Source organism: Calonectris borealis, chromosome 3 (assembly GCF_964195595.1).
Source record: "Calonectris borealis chromosome 3, bCalBor7.hap1.2, whole genome shotgun sequence".
In the NCBI taxonomy this organism is placed as follows: Eukaryota; Metazoa; Chordata; class Aves; order Procellariiformes; family Procellariidae; genus Calonectris; species Calonectris borealis.
In genome coordinates, this window is record NC_134314.1 from 88908202 (window position 1) to 88925387 (window position 17186).

Here is a 17186-nt window from a genome sequence, read left to right on the forward strand (position 1 = left end):
ACTGGGGCTGGCTGGCAGATATACACCCAGGCTTGCTGCAGGCAAGCCCAGCAAATGACACATATGAAACCCACGTATCCTGATGAGTGATAAAACAATGGAGGCTTTTTTTTTTTTTTAAACTGACTCATGCATTCACTTCCTCTGTCTGAGGGCAACACATAGGTGAGAGCAACTTCGCTTCCAATAACTGGAAGAATTTTCCCCCAGATGGAACTTCCTTGGTCAGCACCTGCTGGCAAATAACCTGGGGAATTTCAAATATGGTTTTAAAATAGTTTCTGAAGCAGGATGGGACCTTCAAAAAGGCAACGAATTTGAACATTTCTGAACTGATCACCGAAGCCTGGAATGAGAGTGTTACTTCTAACCACGGGAGATCCACGATGAGATCTGTAGGAGGGGCTCAGCACTGCTGGGATGGAGCGAGAATGGTATGATGGTACCAAGAAGTCTTTGTGGTGTTCAAACACGTTCGCTGACCCACTTCTGTAATTACGTGTCTGACCTTTGCCTAGAGCTGCACACTTTCCAAGTATTTGTATTCTTTGGGGGCCCTGAAAGGGGGCAGAGAACATGGTCCAAGGGTTCCTGATGGCCTCTCCTGACCCTGGATTACATGGCTACTGTTTGAATAGTTGTCCTGAACCTTCCCATGGAAGACAGAGGCAAAAATACCTGCATGCCTCAGTGCTTTTTGCTGCAGGAAACAAAGTTTCTGGGAAAGAAGAGGTCTGTCTATCAAGACCCTACTGGGGAGGGAGCACAGGGTACGTACCACCGCGAAGCTGGCAGTGGAAGGACAGGTGATCTCTCTTGAGAACTGAAATAGGACAAAGAGAATGAAAGCTTTTGATCATGGAGGGGGAGGAGGTTTCTTTGCTGAGAAGGTTCCTGAAAAGGTTCCGTCAAACCCTCCAGGGCAGGAGCCACCAGCACCAACCCCTACCTCTCTAACCTTTATCAAATTTCCCATCTGTGGCTGTTGCTTGCAGAGCCTTTATCAAGTTTCCCTCCAACCACCCCATTTCCCACCAACTCCTTTTAACGGAGCATTTAAGCAAACCATGCACCAGTTCCTTCCCCTCTCCTGTCAGCCCTTCACAAAGCAGCGTACAAGCAGTCTTCCACCACCGCTTCCTCCTGGGCAGAATATGCAAGCCATCCTGGCTACCTCCTTCTCTCTAACAGGCCAGTCTTCCCAAGGCTGGTGAGGGCAGGTTACCCAGAGCTCTGGAGAAACGTGGAGCCCTCGGGGCTCTCGAGATGGTAGTCAAAGCCCCCAGTCAGGTGGTCACACAAGGAAAGTCAAAAAGGACACAGCCAGCCAGCGAGGACGGGATGGCGGATCGCAAGCCAACGGGGGAAGCGTCTTGCTTCCCGGCAAAGGTCGTGCAGGGCACAGCAGTCATCGGCACTTCAGGGGCTGTTGGGAAGACTGGCGCTCTGCGCGTTGTCCAGGGTCCACCCTTTCGCAGGCAGACGGCTAGATACATGTTCAGCTTGCACACTGCATGGGGTGAGGCCAGAGGTAAATGCAGCATGTGCATTTACCCGGTAAAGTACACCCCTGTGCTTTACCCGGTAAAGCGAATGATTAGAGGTCTTGGGCCGAAACGATCTCAACCTATTCTCAAACTTTCAATGGGTAAGGGGGCCGGCTCGCTGGCATGGAGCCGTGGCGTGGAATGCGAGTGCTCAGTGGGCCACTTTTGGTAAGCATGTGCACAGGGGCATGGTCCTGTGACCCAGGGATGCAAAGCAGTGGGTGGCATCTTCCGTGACGTAAAGGGGGACCCAAACACCACTGATGACCCAGCCTCCGCTTGGAGATGTGGTGCTTGCGTCCTCGCTGGTTCACGGCTGGAGTTAAGGAAGATGTGAAAGTCATGAATTCTTCTAGGGAAGTCTATTGTGTTTCGTAATTCACATGAAGTGGATCACCCGAACATGAGATACTTCAACCTACCGATCCAGTCCGGTTGCACTGAGTTACTTTCTAATGCAGACATAGCTCCACTAGCACAAAGATCCCCCGGAATAAGCAAAGCTGTAGCAAATACTGGGCTTGGAAGGTGGAGGGGAGACCCACAAAGCAGCCACCAGCAGCTCCCTGTGGAAGAAGGGAACACGGTTACAGCTGCTCTTCTGTGGCTCTACAAACCTAAACAGACCTCGCTTCTCGGGGCTCCGCCAGCCGCTCTGCTCGGACTGCTCAGGTTCCCGCTCCGCGCGGGCAGCCCCGGCCAGCCTGACTCACAACAGGAGACACATAAGGTATGGTACCTGTCCTCCAAATCACAGCTTTCCCAGGTGTTTGATTTACTCTGATGAGACATGTCAGCTGCACATGAAAGCAGGCTGCACCAACAGGGTAATATATTGGTACTAAGAATTAAATACATGAAATTTAATGTTCCTTTCACATCAGCATTTTGTGGAAGCATTCATTTGAAATGATGACTTGAAAGTGTACATACGCAAGAAGGATGCTAGAAGCAGAAAGGATTTGTGTGCAGTTTTCATCTAGTCCATGCTTCCTACACAATTTTGGACAAAATGACATCTCGGGATCCCTTCGAGCCCTATTTGTCCTGAGTTTATAGTGCCATTAAATACGGTAACTTCATTGTTATTGGGATAGAGGTCCAATAACAATTTCTTATCTTTCTGGACAAGAAAACAGGTTTTGTTGTTTTATTTAATGCTGCTATTCTGCACTGATTATATGATATTTTAGCACTTGCCAAAATTTGCAGAGTCTGTACTCTGACCTCTTTTTTCCCCCAAAATCATACTAATAACCTCAATAAATTTGAAGTTATCAGTAAGCTTTAGGGATCTGGAGAGCTTAGTGTTTTGGTGAAATATCAGTGTTTGTGTGTTAAAATGGATTCTAGAAACTTTCCAGAAACTGAGATGTATTAATTATGAAAAAATTAGATTTAACCAGCATTTATATAACTTTGTAGATTCCGGACAGTTTGTAACTGATACAGCTTTACAAATGAGCTAAAATCAGTCCATGTGTCATTCTTCGCAACTACAGATTGAAATTGTATAAGAATGTGAAATTAACTGAAAAAGCAGCACTCTTGTGGAAAACGATAATATCAAAAATTAGCACTTTTCTCAACCGAAGTCTGCACGATTTCATTAATTACGTGTCTTAGCTCTGGATCTGAAATCACAGTCACTTAAAAGCCCGGTGACAGGTGACAGACTGTTCTCAGCAGACCCACCTCTAGTAACTAAGGAGCTAATGGTTACTGAGGTTTAAATAAAATCAAAATGCTTAAATTCCACTCCTCCGAGTGCATAGCAGCTCTGCATTTTTTGGAGAAAGACCTAATAAATGAAATGGTGAGGGTTTGGGGGCTGTTCCATGATTTGACTGAAAAATAACAGCGTAACGCCTGAAGTTCTTCTTAGGGATTGGTCTTTTGCCACAACTCGTCTGAGCAGATAATTATGCCAGTTATAGATAAGATTTTAAAGAGACCTCTAATATGTTCCGAACAAATCTGAGGCTTGCCTGTAGTTAGGTTGGGGGGGGGGGGGAAGCAAAACCCAGAACTTTGAACAGCATTAGTTCTTTAATATTCATCACAAGCATTTGAAAAAGATGGGGGATTTAAGACAAACTGCTCTATCACAGTGATCGTCTTGATCGACGAGTTTGAAGTACCCTCACAGGAGGTAAACAAATGTAAAAAGGAAACCATAAAATATGGGAACGTACGTATCGCTCCCAAGCATGAGGACGAGGTGGGAATCAGATGGTACCAACACTATTATTCAGAATTACACTATTGTAAGCCCAAGTTAGCACTCTGAAGGACCATTCATCAAAATGAGCACTCCTTTCCCTTCCTCACCTTAGAAATGGCCGCTCTCGGAAGCACAGGGTTTGGTGAAGCTTGTTGTTGAAGCTTCTGCCAACACAGACTTCCCCAGGACTGGAAGAATAACTCTCCAGCTACCTCTGGCTGGTGTTAGGCTATTTTAGCTTTAGCAGACCAGAAAAAAATAATCTATTAGACATCAATTATATCCAGCTCTCTAAGAATTTTAAACAGTTTATAAGTGAGGTAATTAAGCACATGTTTAGTTTCTGCTCTCATTCCTGCAGACGTACTGAGAAGGCACCAGCCTGACATGCTGGGAAAATAAAAAACTATCAGCATGGGAAAATGTATGGGAAAATAAAACTACCAGCATAAATAAAGAAAACCTTTTGCATAGATCAGTAACCACTGAATGCCCACGCCCAGGAGGTCTACAACTGAATTTAGGGGGCAGCTAGCTATTTCACTGGTGAGGGTAATGGCACTGGGCCCTACACTAAGGTTAGGGAAACTCCTGAAGCTTCCCCAGCAGCACCACTGTGCACATGCAGGGGGAGGACAACTAATAGCTCAGTGCAGAGAGTGCACATGAATCCCCCCAGTCCATCCAGCGAGCTCCAGTTGCCCTACTATTTTCCAAAACCTCAAAGCACATCTTCTGCTCCCCTCCAAATTCTGCTGGCTATTTTGCATCAGGTGCTCTGTAGAGTTAATTCGTAGATATAAGTGACTTTAGCCCAGCACATACTTTAGGCAGGAAACTAGGATCCTCCAAAACCAAAATCTGACAGAAGGTCGCAGCCCTCGGTAGCCAGTCACCAACAGACTGACTCAGCCTTGAAGCCAGGTCACAGTGTGCCATCAGGAAAAGAGCAAAAAATACTGGATCTGAAAAAAGTAGCAACAAGATATGCAGTATTTTTAATCTCTGATCCTTCTCAGAAAGCAACAGAAACCGCATCACATACAGAAACATTTATATGCTAAATTAACACTCTCAGTGTGCAAGACATGAAGTCATTCCTGTCACCGAATGAGAAAAACCTTGAATTCTTGCCAGGGAACCTGGACACTATAGCGGGACATCTGAGGTGCCTGCAAATCTGGAACAACGCTTTGAAAATAATATGTTGTGCTTGACTTTGATCTCTCAAATCTCAGCCTTGCAGACTTGCTGTTTCTTATGAGATCCTTCTGAAGCCATAAGCTTTCTTTCCTCTGCCCCTTGCCAAAGGTGCGCTATTTTGTATAGGAGATCCTGCCCTAGCATACTGAAACATGACAAAAAAACATACCCTGACTTCTCTGAATCTCTCAATGTATTTTGGATGGCGGCTGTCGTAGGAGCATACTGTTACTTCCAGTGGAACAAAACACCTTGCATCTGGCAGGGTACTAGCCGACAGGAAAGGAGGTTGTAGCGAGGTGGGTGTTGGTCTCTTCTCCCAAGTAACTAGCGATAGGACGAGAGGAAATGGCCTCAAGTTGCGCCAAGGGAGGTTTAGACTGGACATTAGGAGAAATTTCTTTACTGAAAGAGTGGTCAGGCCTTGGAACAGGCTGCCCAGGGAAGTGGTTGAGTCACCGACCCTGAAAGTATTTAAAAGACGTGTAGGTGAGGCGCTTAGGGACATGGTGTAGTGGGCATGGTGGTGTTGGGTTGACGGTTGGACACGATGATCTTAGAGGTCTTTTCCAACCTTTATGATTCTATGATTCTATGATTCTATGATTCATGTCACCAGACAAAGTGGTGTGGGGATAAGTCAGTGAAACCTACTCTAAAATGTTCAGTACTTGATTACAAAATCAAAATCAAAACCCCAAAACCCTTGCCTTCCCACCCCCCCAAAAGAAAGAAAAAAAAAAAAAGAAGAAAAAAAGAAAAAAAAAACCCAAGATATAATGAGATCTACCTGATGCACCACATTTTTCTTCTAGTTGATACATAGCACTGTTTCTGGACATCCTTCCCAGTTGTCTGATTTGAGTGTCTACTTTGATATGCTCTGCTCCTTGAATGTGACTCCTCTTTCCCTGCTGCTAATTATACATCTACTTTAATAGCACATTGCATGCAAAACACATCGTCAAAGTGGCTCCTGGCACACCACTACTCTCCTCTTACCCTTCAGTTCAGTGATATCATTACATTATATCACTGTCTGTGTTAAAAATGAACCAGTTGTCCAGACCGTAGTACATTAATGCAATAAGAAGGTTCTTTCCCTTCTCTGGGCTTTAACCTAATCTTGGCAAAAATGCAAGAGCCACAGTGAGTAATGCAAAAAGTTAATTCAGCTAGAGTTGGATACATAGGGAAAAGTGTAAGGACAGGAGACGCACACCATGATACTTCCTCAGAATACCCTTGCAGCCTCCAGCGACTTGTGCGCAGGGAATTCTTACGTCTGAGAGGGTGCCTGAGCATTTAATAGCCTTCAATAGATTTTTTTTTCCCTCCTATGAATGTTCTAGTTCTTTTGCACTGTTTAAATAGCTTATTTCTAAATAAATTTCTTACTGGCGCAACTCTCTTCAGTTTGTTATGAATTCTCAGAAACCACATCCCAAAAGAAACGATTACCATACAAATATCTTATTAGTTCTAGTCTCCAGTTTTCCCTCAGGAATTAAAAAAGATTAAGCCTGACACATTCATATGACAAACGTGGAACATGAAGCTCAGAGTTCATAATAACCCCCCTCCACACTGTTCGTGATAGAAACCTCAGGACAGCTACTGTATTTTGAAAAATTAAGACGTGAAATGGAAGGGGAAGTTTTAAAAGAAAGTTAGACAAACGTGTCAGGAATGAAATGGGCCTAAGTAAAGTAGGTCTGAGGCAAGAGGAGAGCTCTCTTCCACGCTCCTGTTTCTATAACCCTATGGTTACTAGGTCATTATTATTCAGAGCTGTTTCAGAAATAGCAATTTCAGAAAACAAGTTCTACATCTTACAAAGTTGCAACTTAAAAAAATGGACCAAAAAAATGGCAGAAATAAATACTACCATCATCTGCTGGAAGTGGATTACAGTGATGTATGAGAAAGCTTAATGTCTGTCAGTATTTGCCACTAATACATTTAAAAGACATGCATTATAGACAAAATAAAGGTCATTTACATTATATGAAAAATTTTGGTTAATTAAGAAAAACTCTGTTCAATTTTTAGTCAGAAGCATCCTTAAGTCCAATTGCTACTAAGAAGTCAGGAAATTCTACATGTAGCTCTATATCTAACAGTATAGCTGCAATTATAACCATTATGTTTTATACAAGCCTTCTTTTTTAATATAAACCCCTCTTTCTTTTTGAATCAGGTGCCTGAATAAGATAAAGAGATTAAAAGATCTGGCAGAAGAAATAAAGCCATTAGAAGCCTACCCTTGTTTCCTTGGCTTTTAGAGGAGTACGTTGAATTAACATCTCTTACGTGTTGCCGCTAAAAGATCATTTGTACAGCCAGTTAGGAGTAAGTTAGACAAAATTCAATCTACAGAAATGATCAGCGAAGCCAACCCAAAATAAAACTGTCTTGCAGTTGAAATTTAATTGACATAAGCATTAATGCTGGGGGAAAAAAAAGTAATTTTTTTCATTCAGTTGCATGAGCGTGGTTGCTGACTGCCTTGGCAACAGCAGCCCACACACACTCCCTGTGCCTGCCCCGTCCCCACAAGGGTGGGTACTGCGACATCATCTACTGCACAGTATCTCTACAGCCGTCATAATAAATATTTACCACCACAAAAAATACTTAACTCCTACACACTTGCATCCAATAACATACTGTCCTCCTCCTGAAGGACAAACACCCTCATTGCAACTGAGGACATGAGTGGAATAACCATCCTCTTCCCGACCTTCAGCAGTTCTAAGTACCCCTTGCTTTCAGGGCTTACAAAAAGGCACGTGGTCACCACAAGCAATTGCTTGACTGCTATTTAAGTAGCTTCAGGGTGACCATGAAGACAGATAAAAAGTCCCACTGGACATCTCCAAAATTTGTCTTGAGGTATGCCTCAACTACTAGCCCAGGAATCTGATGGCCTGCTACTTCCAAAGAACATCTGCAACAGAGCGACTTCTTGAGGCACTTGACCTAAATCTGCACTGCTCTCAAAAGACCAGCATGTTTCTCCCCTCACAACGGCCAGGAAAACAGCTTTTTGTGTAGTGTCAATTTTCAGCTGCATCAGGTGGCAGAGCTGGTGGTACAAAGAAGGCAGGATTGCACACCAAAGAAGAGGAAGGCCTGGACCACCTCTGGTGTCAGCAGCCCACCTTGGAACAGTTTAAGCTACGTGTGGAGCTGAACAGCAAAGCAGAGTCATTCGATACCAAGAGACAGAGCCAGTTGCCAGTAACAACTGCTACGGACAGAGCGGGAGGAAAGCCTTCGCAAGCTACCTGGGCAGAGCATGCAACCCTTAGGGAGATGCTGAATTCACCTCACTGAAGTTAGTTATCTGAAAGGTCTATGGTAGCCATCACCTGAAGTGGTTATCACATTTATTTCTTAGGACAGGTTGTCACATCTTTTGCACGTGCTTGCTTCTCCACAAGGCTACATAAACAGCTTATGGTATAGGAATGACCAAGGGGTGCTAAAGGTAGGAAATTCCATGTTTGTGTGATGGCTTCCTTCTTGTTGTTTCAGCCCAAATTGTTTCAGAAGTGACGAGGTCCTTGTATATAGGTTCAGACCCCTCAAGAAAGTGCTCTGTGTGATGAAGGAAAGAAGCACTGGAGAAGTCACTAAGCCAGGTTCCTGTCTGCACTGTGTGACATGACTGCCTTTGGTCCGCTGCCCCATGTCCTGTACATGGTGGTCTCCTTCCCGCTGCTGGGCTGACAAGAGTTTTGCCTGGCCTGACCTTTAAACACAGAGGTGAAGGGTGATGGGACAGAACAAGGATTGCTGCCAAAGACCAATCCAAACCACTCCCAAGCTGGCAATTTCAGGGTGGAGCGGACAGGCATGCAGCTTCAGAGCAAAGGATGCTATACTTTTTTGATCAACACTAATCAAAGTAAGGACTGCATAAATATAAGAAAAGTTCAAACTGCTGAGAACGAGTGTCAGCCAGCACACTATGATGGATAAAATCAAGCATCCATAGGCAGCTTCCATCAAGGATCTCCAGCTCCAGATCATGTCATTAAGGAAAGAACTACCTTTCTGTATCAGTCGTGTCCTTTAGGGCCAGAAAGCCAAGGCAGCAATCCCAAACGTGTACACAAGGTGCCCAGTTTCCAGAAGCAGCGCAGTGTCCCTGTCAATGGAGGAGGGCGTGTAGGCCAGGGTCTTGCTCAACCACCCTTGCCGCAGGACACACTGGCAGGATACAACGGAAGATAGTCTGGGATGTGCCTCTGTGGGGCCAGCTGTACCAAGGGTTTAATCAAAGGTCGGTCCAGCCCCTGTAGCAAATCCTGTTAGCAAGGCAGCGGGCATATCTCAGCAGCTCTCACATTCCCTGGACTTAAGTAAACTTAACAGTACTGCATGCCCCCACAGCCTCATCCCGCTTTATCAACTAACAGGGTAAAACCTGCATTTTAGCTAGCTAGAACAAGTTATCCCCATTTGTATTTGAATCCAGGATGTGAAAAAGAACATCCTAATTCCAGAGTCTTCAAAACATGTCAGGAGAAAAGCAGCAGAAGTACGAGGCCCGCGCTTCAAGAGCCCTGCCCTCCTCGAGAGCCAGAGGACATCGCCCCGCGCTCCCACGCCTCAGGTCCCTACGGGCCAGGAAGGAAAGCCAGCCGCATGCTCCAGGTTATCCCAAAGGGTCACGTCAGCAGCCCCTCCGCTGTTAAGCTAAGGAGGCTCCAGCTCAAGCATCTTCACTGATCCCAAGCCCTGGCAAGCAGCCCTCTGTGTACTTCTAACTCTACGAAGAGTAATAGTTACTAATTTTAGAGCAACTTCTAAAACAGATGAGGCAGAACTGTGATGTGCAGCAGTAAAGCAAATTAATGACGGCGTACCAAAGAGAGGGAAAAAATTAGAATGTTGTGTTTATTGCCAATGGATATTAATTTGTGTGATTTGGATATTTGGAAAAGGGACAAGTTACATGCAGCACTAAGGGGAAAACCACACACTTCTCCTTAGCCTATTCTTGACTATCAGACAGACGGTGCTCTGTTTGTGTACTCTGCTCTCCAGCACCTTAATTGTAAAACCAATTTCCTGTTTCAAAGTAAGAAAGATCCTTCCATTTTTCTGCTTCAAAATAGGAACTTCTGCAGGCCAGGCCACGTCCTCGGCAGTAAAAGCAGTGTCTATTTTTCACCATTGTGGCCTTGTTAATCTCAGACATATTAGCACACTCTTCTTATGAATTCTTGCTATATTCCTCAATGTTTGTCATTGCTTAATACAATGCAATTACATTTTTTAAACCAACTAAGATAAAAACATACATTACAAACTCTTCCAAGGAGGGATTATGCCAATAATATTTTTTTCCACATATTGTAGCAAATGTCTATATTTGCAGCACTACATACATAATACACATCAGCTTTAAAAAGGCTAACCTACTCACAATTCAAGCAACATTTATTGTTCTTTTTAAAACAGAGAGTAAATGTATTGAATCAGTATGTTCCATGAATTGCCTGCAAAGTCTACAAAGAGGATAAAACGATAGATTTGGCACTGCTGGGAAGGATTGAGACTTTGTTTCTAATCCATCAGAGATTTAAAATAGTTTATGCAAAACGTACAATAGCACTTCTCAACTAATGATACATTAAAATTGATTATGTGTAGAAGTACATTGTTTCCAAAATCCTGAAAACACGTAGTAACAGAAAACTCAAATTGGCTTAAATTTCAGTGTGTGAAAAAGACATTTTTATTCAGCATACGACTAAAAAAACCACATCAAAAATAATATTAAACAAGATCTGAAGATATTTCATTCCTCCTAGGAAAGTTGTGTTTCAAGACACACTATTTTTTAAATCAAAGAGCAATACTACACATCTCATCCTCGTTATACTTCGTTGCTAAGATGGAAAAGGTCCTAAATTTAACCTACCCTGTAATTCATTACTTAGCAGGCAGGGACTTGTTTTCTTGCTGCAAAATGTATTTTTACAGTATATTACAGAACTATAAAATTCTGTCCTACGTTACTGAGCACAGTTTACCTCTTCAGGTATTACTACAGATGCAATTATATATCTAAGGCATAATTTCCAGTACGTCTACCTCATTTAGCACAGGACTTACCCCTACTGAACCCACTAGCGTTCTAATTTAGTTGAAAATCATCTTGTGTGGGACATTTTCAAAAGCACTTCTTTTGAAGCAATTCTTCCTAAAAGGAACAATTCTTCCCCCACCTCCTTCCTCCTGCCACCAGGGTGCTTTTCTCTCAGTTGCACGTCACCTTTTCCTCATCCCATTCCAGCACTCTGGGTTGTATCCTGTGGACACTGAAAAGAACCTCTCCCCCTATTCACGATGTCGGTATTGTTCAGGCTAGCTACACCCCGTCAAGGCTCCCATAACCTCCTTCTCCCACTAGGTGCTACTCACAGAGCGTGTTTACGTCTCCTAGTCCTGTTATTACTCTTTTAGCTTTTAATAACCCAGCTCAGACAGACTGGGGCCTGGCCCTCGGGCCGCTAGGCTGAGGCAGGGCCTCTCTTCGAGGATTTATGGTACGCCACTCGGCAGGGAGCTGGTTTTAAACCCCTGCTCAACGCGCCGTTCTGCGGCAAGGAGCGCCGCGACCCAGACAGCAACAGGGAGGCACACGGAGGACTTGTGTCAGTCTCCCCACGCAAAAGGGCCGAGGACACGAGTGACATGGTACCGGCCCACGAGGCTGCCCGAGCCGCCTCTCTCAAAACAGCAAACCGAACGCCCCAGCGGAGCGGCGGCGGGCGGCACGGGAAGGGAGGGGCCGGCCCGCCCTGGCCCACAGCCTGCGTGGCGCTGGGCCCTCAAGGCGCTGCCGACAGTCACTGCCGCGGGCGGCGGCGAGCCCCAGGCGGCCTCTCCGGCTGGGCCGCCGCCGTCTGCCGTCCCCGCGCACCGCGGGGGACGGGCCGCCGCGCGCCACAACGGCCGCCACCCGCGCCCGGCGGAAGCGCGCGCGTGAGGCGGGAGGTGGAGGGGGGGGGATGATGGGCGGGGCGGGCTGAGCGCCAGCGCCGCGCTCCCTCCTCCCCCCCCCCCCCCCCCCCCCCCGCCGCGTGCGTGCGCGCGCGCGCGCGCCCTGGTCCGTGACCCATTTCACTGAACAAAGGATTTTGCTGGAATCTCAGCGCTAGACCTAAAATGGCGCCGGCGCGCTCGCCCGCCCCCGCCCCTCGCGGGCACCATAGAGATGGGGCGGGCCGGGGCGGATAGAGCGGCCCCTCCTCCTGCCTTCTCTACGCGGCCGTAGTCCGGCCTCGCTGGTGCGCGGCGGGGGAGGGGGCGCGGGCCGGGGAAGGCGGTGACACATCATGGCGGATGAGGGCGACTCTGAGCCGAGGAAGGTAATGGAGGATGGGGGGGGCGGCGGCGAGGGGCCCTTCCCGCCCCGCGCGCGCGGCCGCAGCCCGCCCCCCTCACTGGAGTGAGCGGGGCGCTTCCCCCCCCCCCCCCCCGCCCCCCGGCTTGAGCCGGGCGGCTGAGGGAGGGTACGGTCCTGCCTCGCCTGGCCTGGCTTCGCGCTGTGGGTGGTGGAGAGGCCCCCGGAGCGGCGTCCCCAGTGGGTGGCAGGGCCGGGCCGGGTCTGTAATCCCCACAGACGCAGGAGGCCGGCGGTGCGTGGAGACTTCTACGCGTTTTAACGTTTCGCCGCCCGCACCGCTGAAGCGCAGCCGGGCCCTGGGGGGAGGAGGAGGAGGTGAATGAGGAGGAGGAGCTGTGCGGCCGCCCGGCTCCTCGCGCCCACGCGTGTCAGTGCCCGCGAAAGCGGAGGGGGAGCCCTGCGCTGGGGAGACGAGAGGTTATCGCAAACCAGTTGTGCACCCCCACTGGTTTTGCTCCAGGGGAAATAATGAGGGAACAATACATGGAAACCGATGGCAGAACTGAGGCTCTGTAGGGCCAAGTGGGTGGAGTGGGGTTTTTGTGTTTGTTTTTCCACGGACCCCTCTATGGGGCTTTCTCTTTGTGGATGAAACACTGTCATGACACTTGAGCCTTCGTAACGCCAGTAGTTAGCAATGGTTAGAGTCATAACAAGTGATTTCAAGTATAGCAACAGGTGAAATACTATTTTAAAAGGATGCATCATGCCGCATGGATGTAGCAGGGATACCTTCTTAGCCAACAACGGGAACATATCAAGTGACTTCTTCCGTATGAGAGTACTTGAAATTACTCGTTAGGAGACTAGACCAACATAGACCAAATCCTTTTTGTCTCATTTGTAGACAGGGATTATGTGGAAACAGCTGATGGTCGTCCATAGGGAACATAGATAAAATTATTGATGGGGATTTCCATACTTGCATACAAATCCAGTTGTTGTCAGATGCTTGCCATCTCAATTACTACGGTCAGACATGTTTCACAGTGACTTGTCTCACAGAGTTGTCAGCCTTCCACAAATAGTTGACTGTAGTTCTCCATCTTCAAAATCTATTTTGTCCAAGTAGAATAGCTTTACAAAAAATTAAAATAATTTAAAAATCATCCTTCAAGATTTTAGTTGATACAGTTGCACATGTGATATTTAATGGTCTTCAGATTTAACCACAACAGAATGAAGACGAATTCTCACACCATCCCTAACAAAAGAATTAATAGCAGAAAGGTGTGCAGATGTTACTATGGTGCAGCCACCTTAACCCTGACCTGTGTCATCTTGAGGCCTTTTTGTATGCAGTTTCTCACTCCTGCTTGTGGTGCCAACGTGCATTTGCAAGGGTGTTTGTCAGGTGGGAAATACGAGTTGTATTCAAGTTGGAAGACTTGGGTTATGCAGAAGCCGGTATAAGCATCTCTGAAATGAAAAACATATTTGTCAATTCACAATTGGGTTTATGAATGCCACATGTAATTACCATTTGAAAATTAAATAGAAGACTGATAGATACAAGCTAGAGTAGGTTATAAATGTGAGGCAGAGTATGAAATAATTTGAATAATTTTTACCAGCAGGTTAACTTAAAAACTAATGTGTTGTATATAGAAGAATTTCTGTGCACATCCCCTGTCTATATATAGGATTAGGTTAAAAATTACTGGTTTATAAATGTTTTTATTCAATGTTCAGTATAAGGTTCTCTACTAAATGCCCATTCTTCAGTAATTTCACTTTTTTTTTTTTAAAGCACATTTGCCTTTTCAGATACTAAAATTATGTGGCATAACTAACTGCATAATTGATTGTAACCTTGCCTGTTTGTTGTGATGTATGTTGGTTTTGAACAAAGATCCTGGGTTCTTAAGGGTTTTCTCCCTTCCTTTTTGGGGGAATGTAAAGTTAAAAATGAAATAGGTCTTTTATAATATTCAATAGAAAGACTGGATCAACAGGTTTGTACAAAATGATGTCGCCTCTTCTGAAACCATTCCTGATACAGCTGTGCATGTTCACTTTTGCTCAGATACAACCCTGGAAGTAGTAAATCCTCAAGTGTTTATTTTTGACTATTAAGATAACAAGTCAGTTTTACAATGGAGTTGGCTTCTACAAAACTAATTTTTTACATTTATGTTTTTTTTCTTACAGTCCTTTAAACTCCTAGGATTTCTTGATGTTAAAAGTGTTCCATGTGCACGAGAATCAGTGCTCTATGGCTCCCTGGGATCTTTAGTTGTGGGTCTTGGACATTTTTTAGCAACTAGTAAGTACTTATTCCTTCTGGGTTTTATATATTTATATGCAAGGAAAGATTAATTCCTATTTGCTTTTAGGTTTTATTAATAATGGGAAATCATCCAAGGTTTTGTCTCTAATTTTTTTGAGGATTTTTGTTTTTCTTTCAGGTAGAGTTAGAAGATCTTGTGACTTTGCAGTCGGTGGCTTTATTTGCACAATGTTAGGATACTGGTATGTAAAACGCTTCTTGAATTTTGAGAGTGATGTTGGCTGCTTTGTACAACATGATCCCCATGTGACCTTTCACACTGTTTTTGAAACTCCATAACAAACTTGCCTAGCAAAGCGTCTTCTTCCTTCTCCCCGAAATATTTCTTTTTTTAAAGGAAAAGAGTTCAATGCCTTTGAATTTTTATGTTAATATTTTTTTTAAAAAACTTGCTATTGTTTCTTGAATCCTAAGAGATCAAACCACCCAGTTATTTCCATCTTTCTTAATTCTTTCTTTTTTCCTTCACATATGCCATCCTTCTGTCCTCATTATAAAGGCAGCATACTAAATGGTCATGAAATTAAGATCCAAATTATAGAAATTAGCATTTTCCATTGGACTTGTATATCCTGCTCCTCAATGGCTGCATAATGTTTGCCTTAAAGAAATAGCAGTTACCCTAGTATTTTCATTATGCATCATTTCAGAATGAATTTTACTAGCATTATTATATGTGGTTTCAACTTTTCAACTGGCTGAATAACTGTGATTTGATACTGTCATTTATATAAAGCAGGGAATATTGTTTCCTTTTCATCCCCTCCTTTAGGTTTTACTGCAGGTACAACTTGGCCCAACACAGGATCCGGCAAAGAATGCTTAGAGAAGGAATGAGAAACAAAATTTTATTTGAAGGCAGTTCTCTTGATCCAGAAAGCAAACAAACTGGCAATGAAAGAAGCGATTCATAGTCTGCTCTAGAGGAACCTGTGGTCTAATACAGCTTTGGGAGAAGGTGGTCCAAAAATGGCAGTCTTCCCTGTAAATGTGTGAGGTGCCTAAAACTGATAAATCATGCTAGTTTTTCTAACAAATCCAAGCGAGAAATTCATAGTGAATCTGTTAAGTCAGTATACAAGCCTTTCTTTGTTTCATGTATGTATGTATGTATGTATGTACATTACTATGTACACAGTTAGGAATGACCTCCTGTTAGGCATCTGGGAACTGATGTGTTCTGTTACAGGGTCTCAGAGGATTAATGACAGTGTTTTGGGACTGCTTTAACTTCCATTATAAACAGAATGGTTCGTTTTAGCAAAATTGTAATTACATTTCATTTAAATACAGGAAAATATTTTCCTCAGCTATTCTCTGAGTAAATGTATCCTTCAGTGCTACCGTTAATTGTGCTGTTTGTAAAACAGGAATATTTAAACAATAAGTGAAGGCTTTGCTTGTGCAAGGTAGGTGATACCAGTAGCCTTTGTAAGATTTCAGCTGCAGAATAACTTCAGATAATTTATATACACTGTGAAGTTGAAGGATTTCCATTTTCGTTGTCTGTGCAAAACTGAGAATAAAATCATACTTCAGAAGCAGTCTTAAGTTATGTAAGTAACTAATCTTTTTACTTGATTAAAAATCTTGCTCTTTTATTTAAGACATTTCCTTACAATTGGTGGAATGATAATTTACATTATTTGTAAGTAGCAATGGTCAGTAGTGTGGTGTTTTTTTTTAAAAAAGGGCATGTTCTACTTGTATATTTCACTGTACATTTTCAGTTAAAAGAAATATCACCATGTAATTTCAAGGAAGCCATCTTATTTGGAAATACAGTGTTAGATCTAATTGCATATTGGTAAAAAGATGAGTGATGGCATAATATTCCTTGCTTGCTTCTGTCTACACCAGCGACACAATGTATTTACTTTTTTCACAAAATGATTTATAGTGTATTATGCTGTAAGCACTTCTTGGTCTAAAGGCATTCACTGAGGAAAAATAGTCCTTTCCCCCCACCCTGTACTTAGTCTGAGAGAGTTTGCGATCTGTTGTTAACTCCAGCAGGTATGGGAAGGTTTGGGAATACAGATGTAAACAGCAGCATTGCTCTACTTATTTAATTTGGAAATATACATGAAAGCACTAAACAAACATGCTGTTTATACTAAGATTTACCCTCTGTTGGTTAGCATCTTACAAGAAGAAAACAAACCTGTATAGTCCATTTCCTTTTTTCCCTCTATTCCTTCTGTTTCTTCTGGAGGAAACAATAAAGATAAATTTTATGGAGGACGTTTAGTTCAATAGTTTTATATAAAAAGTCTCCAGAACACTTGAGTTAGTGCCATGAAACGCTGTCTGTCCTCACTGCAAAATCTAAACTCAGAAGTTAACTGGTAGCTAACTCCAGACAGGAGAAATATCTCCCCTGGTTCTGTGCTGAGGGGGGAGGCTCCTTCCCTTTGGATGGGGTAGGAGGTGTTGCCTCGTAAAGCCCTTGGAGTGGCAGTGGGAAACAGAGTGAGCCATGAGCAAGGACTT

At 44.2% G+C, this 17186-nt stretch overlaps 1 protein-coding gene across 1 annotated transcript; it reads left to right on the forward strand.

The window, feature by feature from the left end:
- The first annotated feature begins 12072 nt into the window (after positions 1-12072).
- On the forward strand, positions 12073-16244 carry COX20 (cytochrome c oxidase assembly factor COX20). Its single transcript, XM_075146577.1, has 4 exons — positions 12073-12365; positions 14555-14669; positions 14812-14875; positions 15466-16244. The coding sequence occupies exons 1-4, from the start codon at positions 12333-12335 to the stop codon at positions 15605-15607; spliced, it is 354 nt and encodes a 117-aa protein (XP_075002678.1). The 5' UTR covers positions 12073-12332; the 3' UTR covers positions 15608-16244.
- Positions 16245-17186: the final 942 nt, after the last annotated feature.

Coding starts and splice junctions, on each gene's coding strand:
- COX20 (XM_075146577.1), top strand. CDS start 12,333: ATGGCGGATGAGGGCGACTCTGAGCCGAGGAAG. Junction 14,670..14,811: donor TGGACATTTTTTAGCAACTA/GTAAGTACTTAT, acceptor TTTTTCTTTCAG/GTAGAGTTAGAAGATCTTGT. Junction 14,876..15,465: donor TGCACAATGTTAGGATACTG/GTATGTAAAACG, acceptor CCCCTCCTTTAG/GTTTTACTGCAGGTACAACT.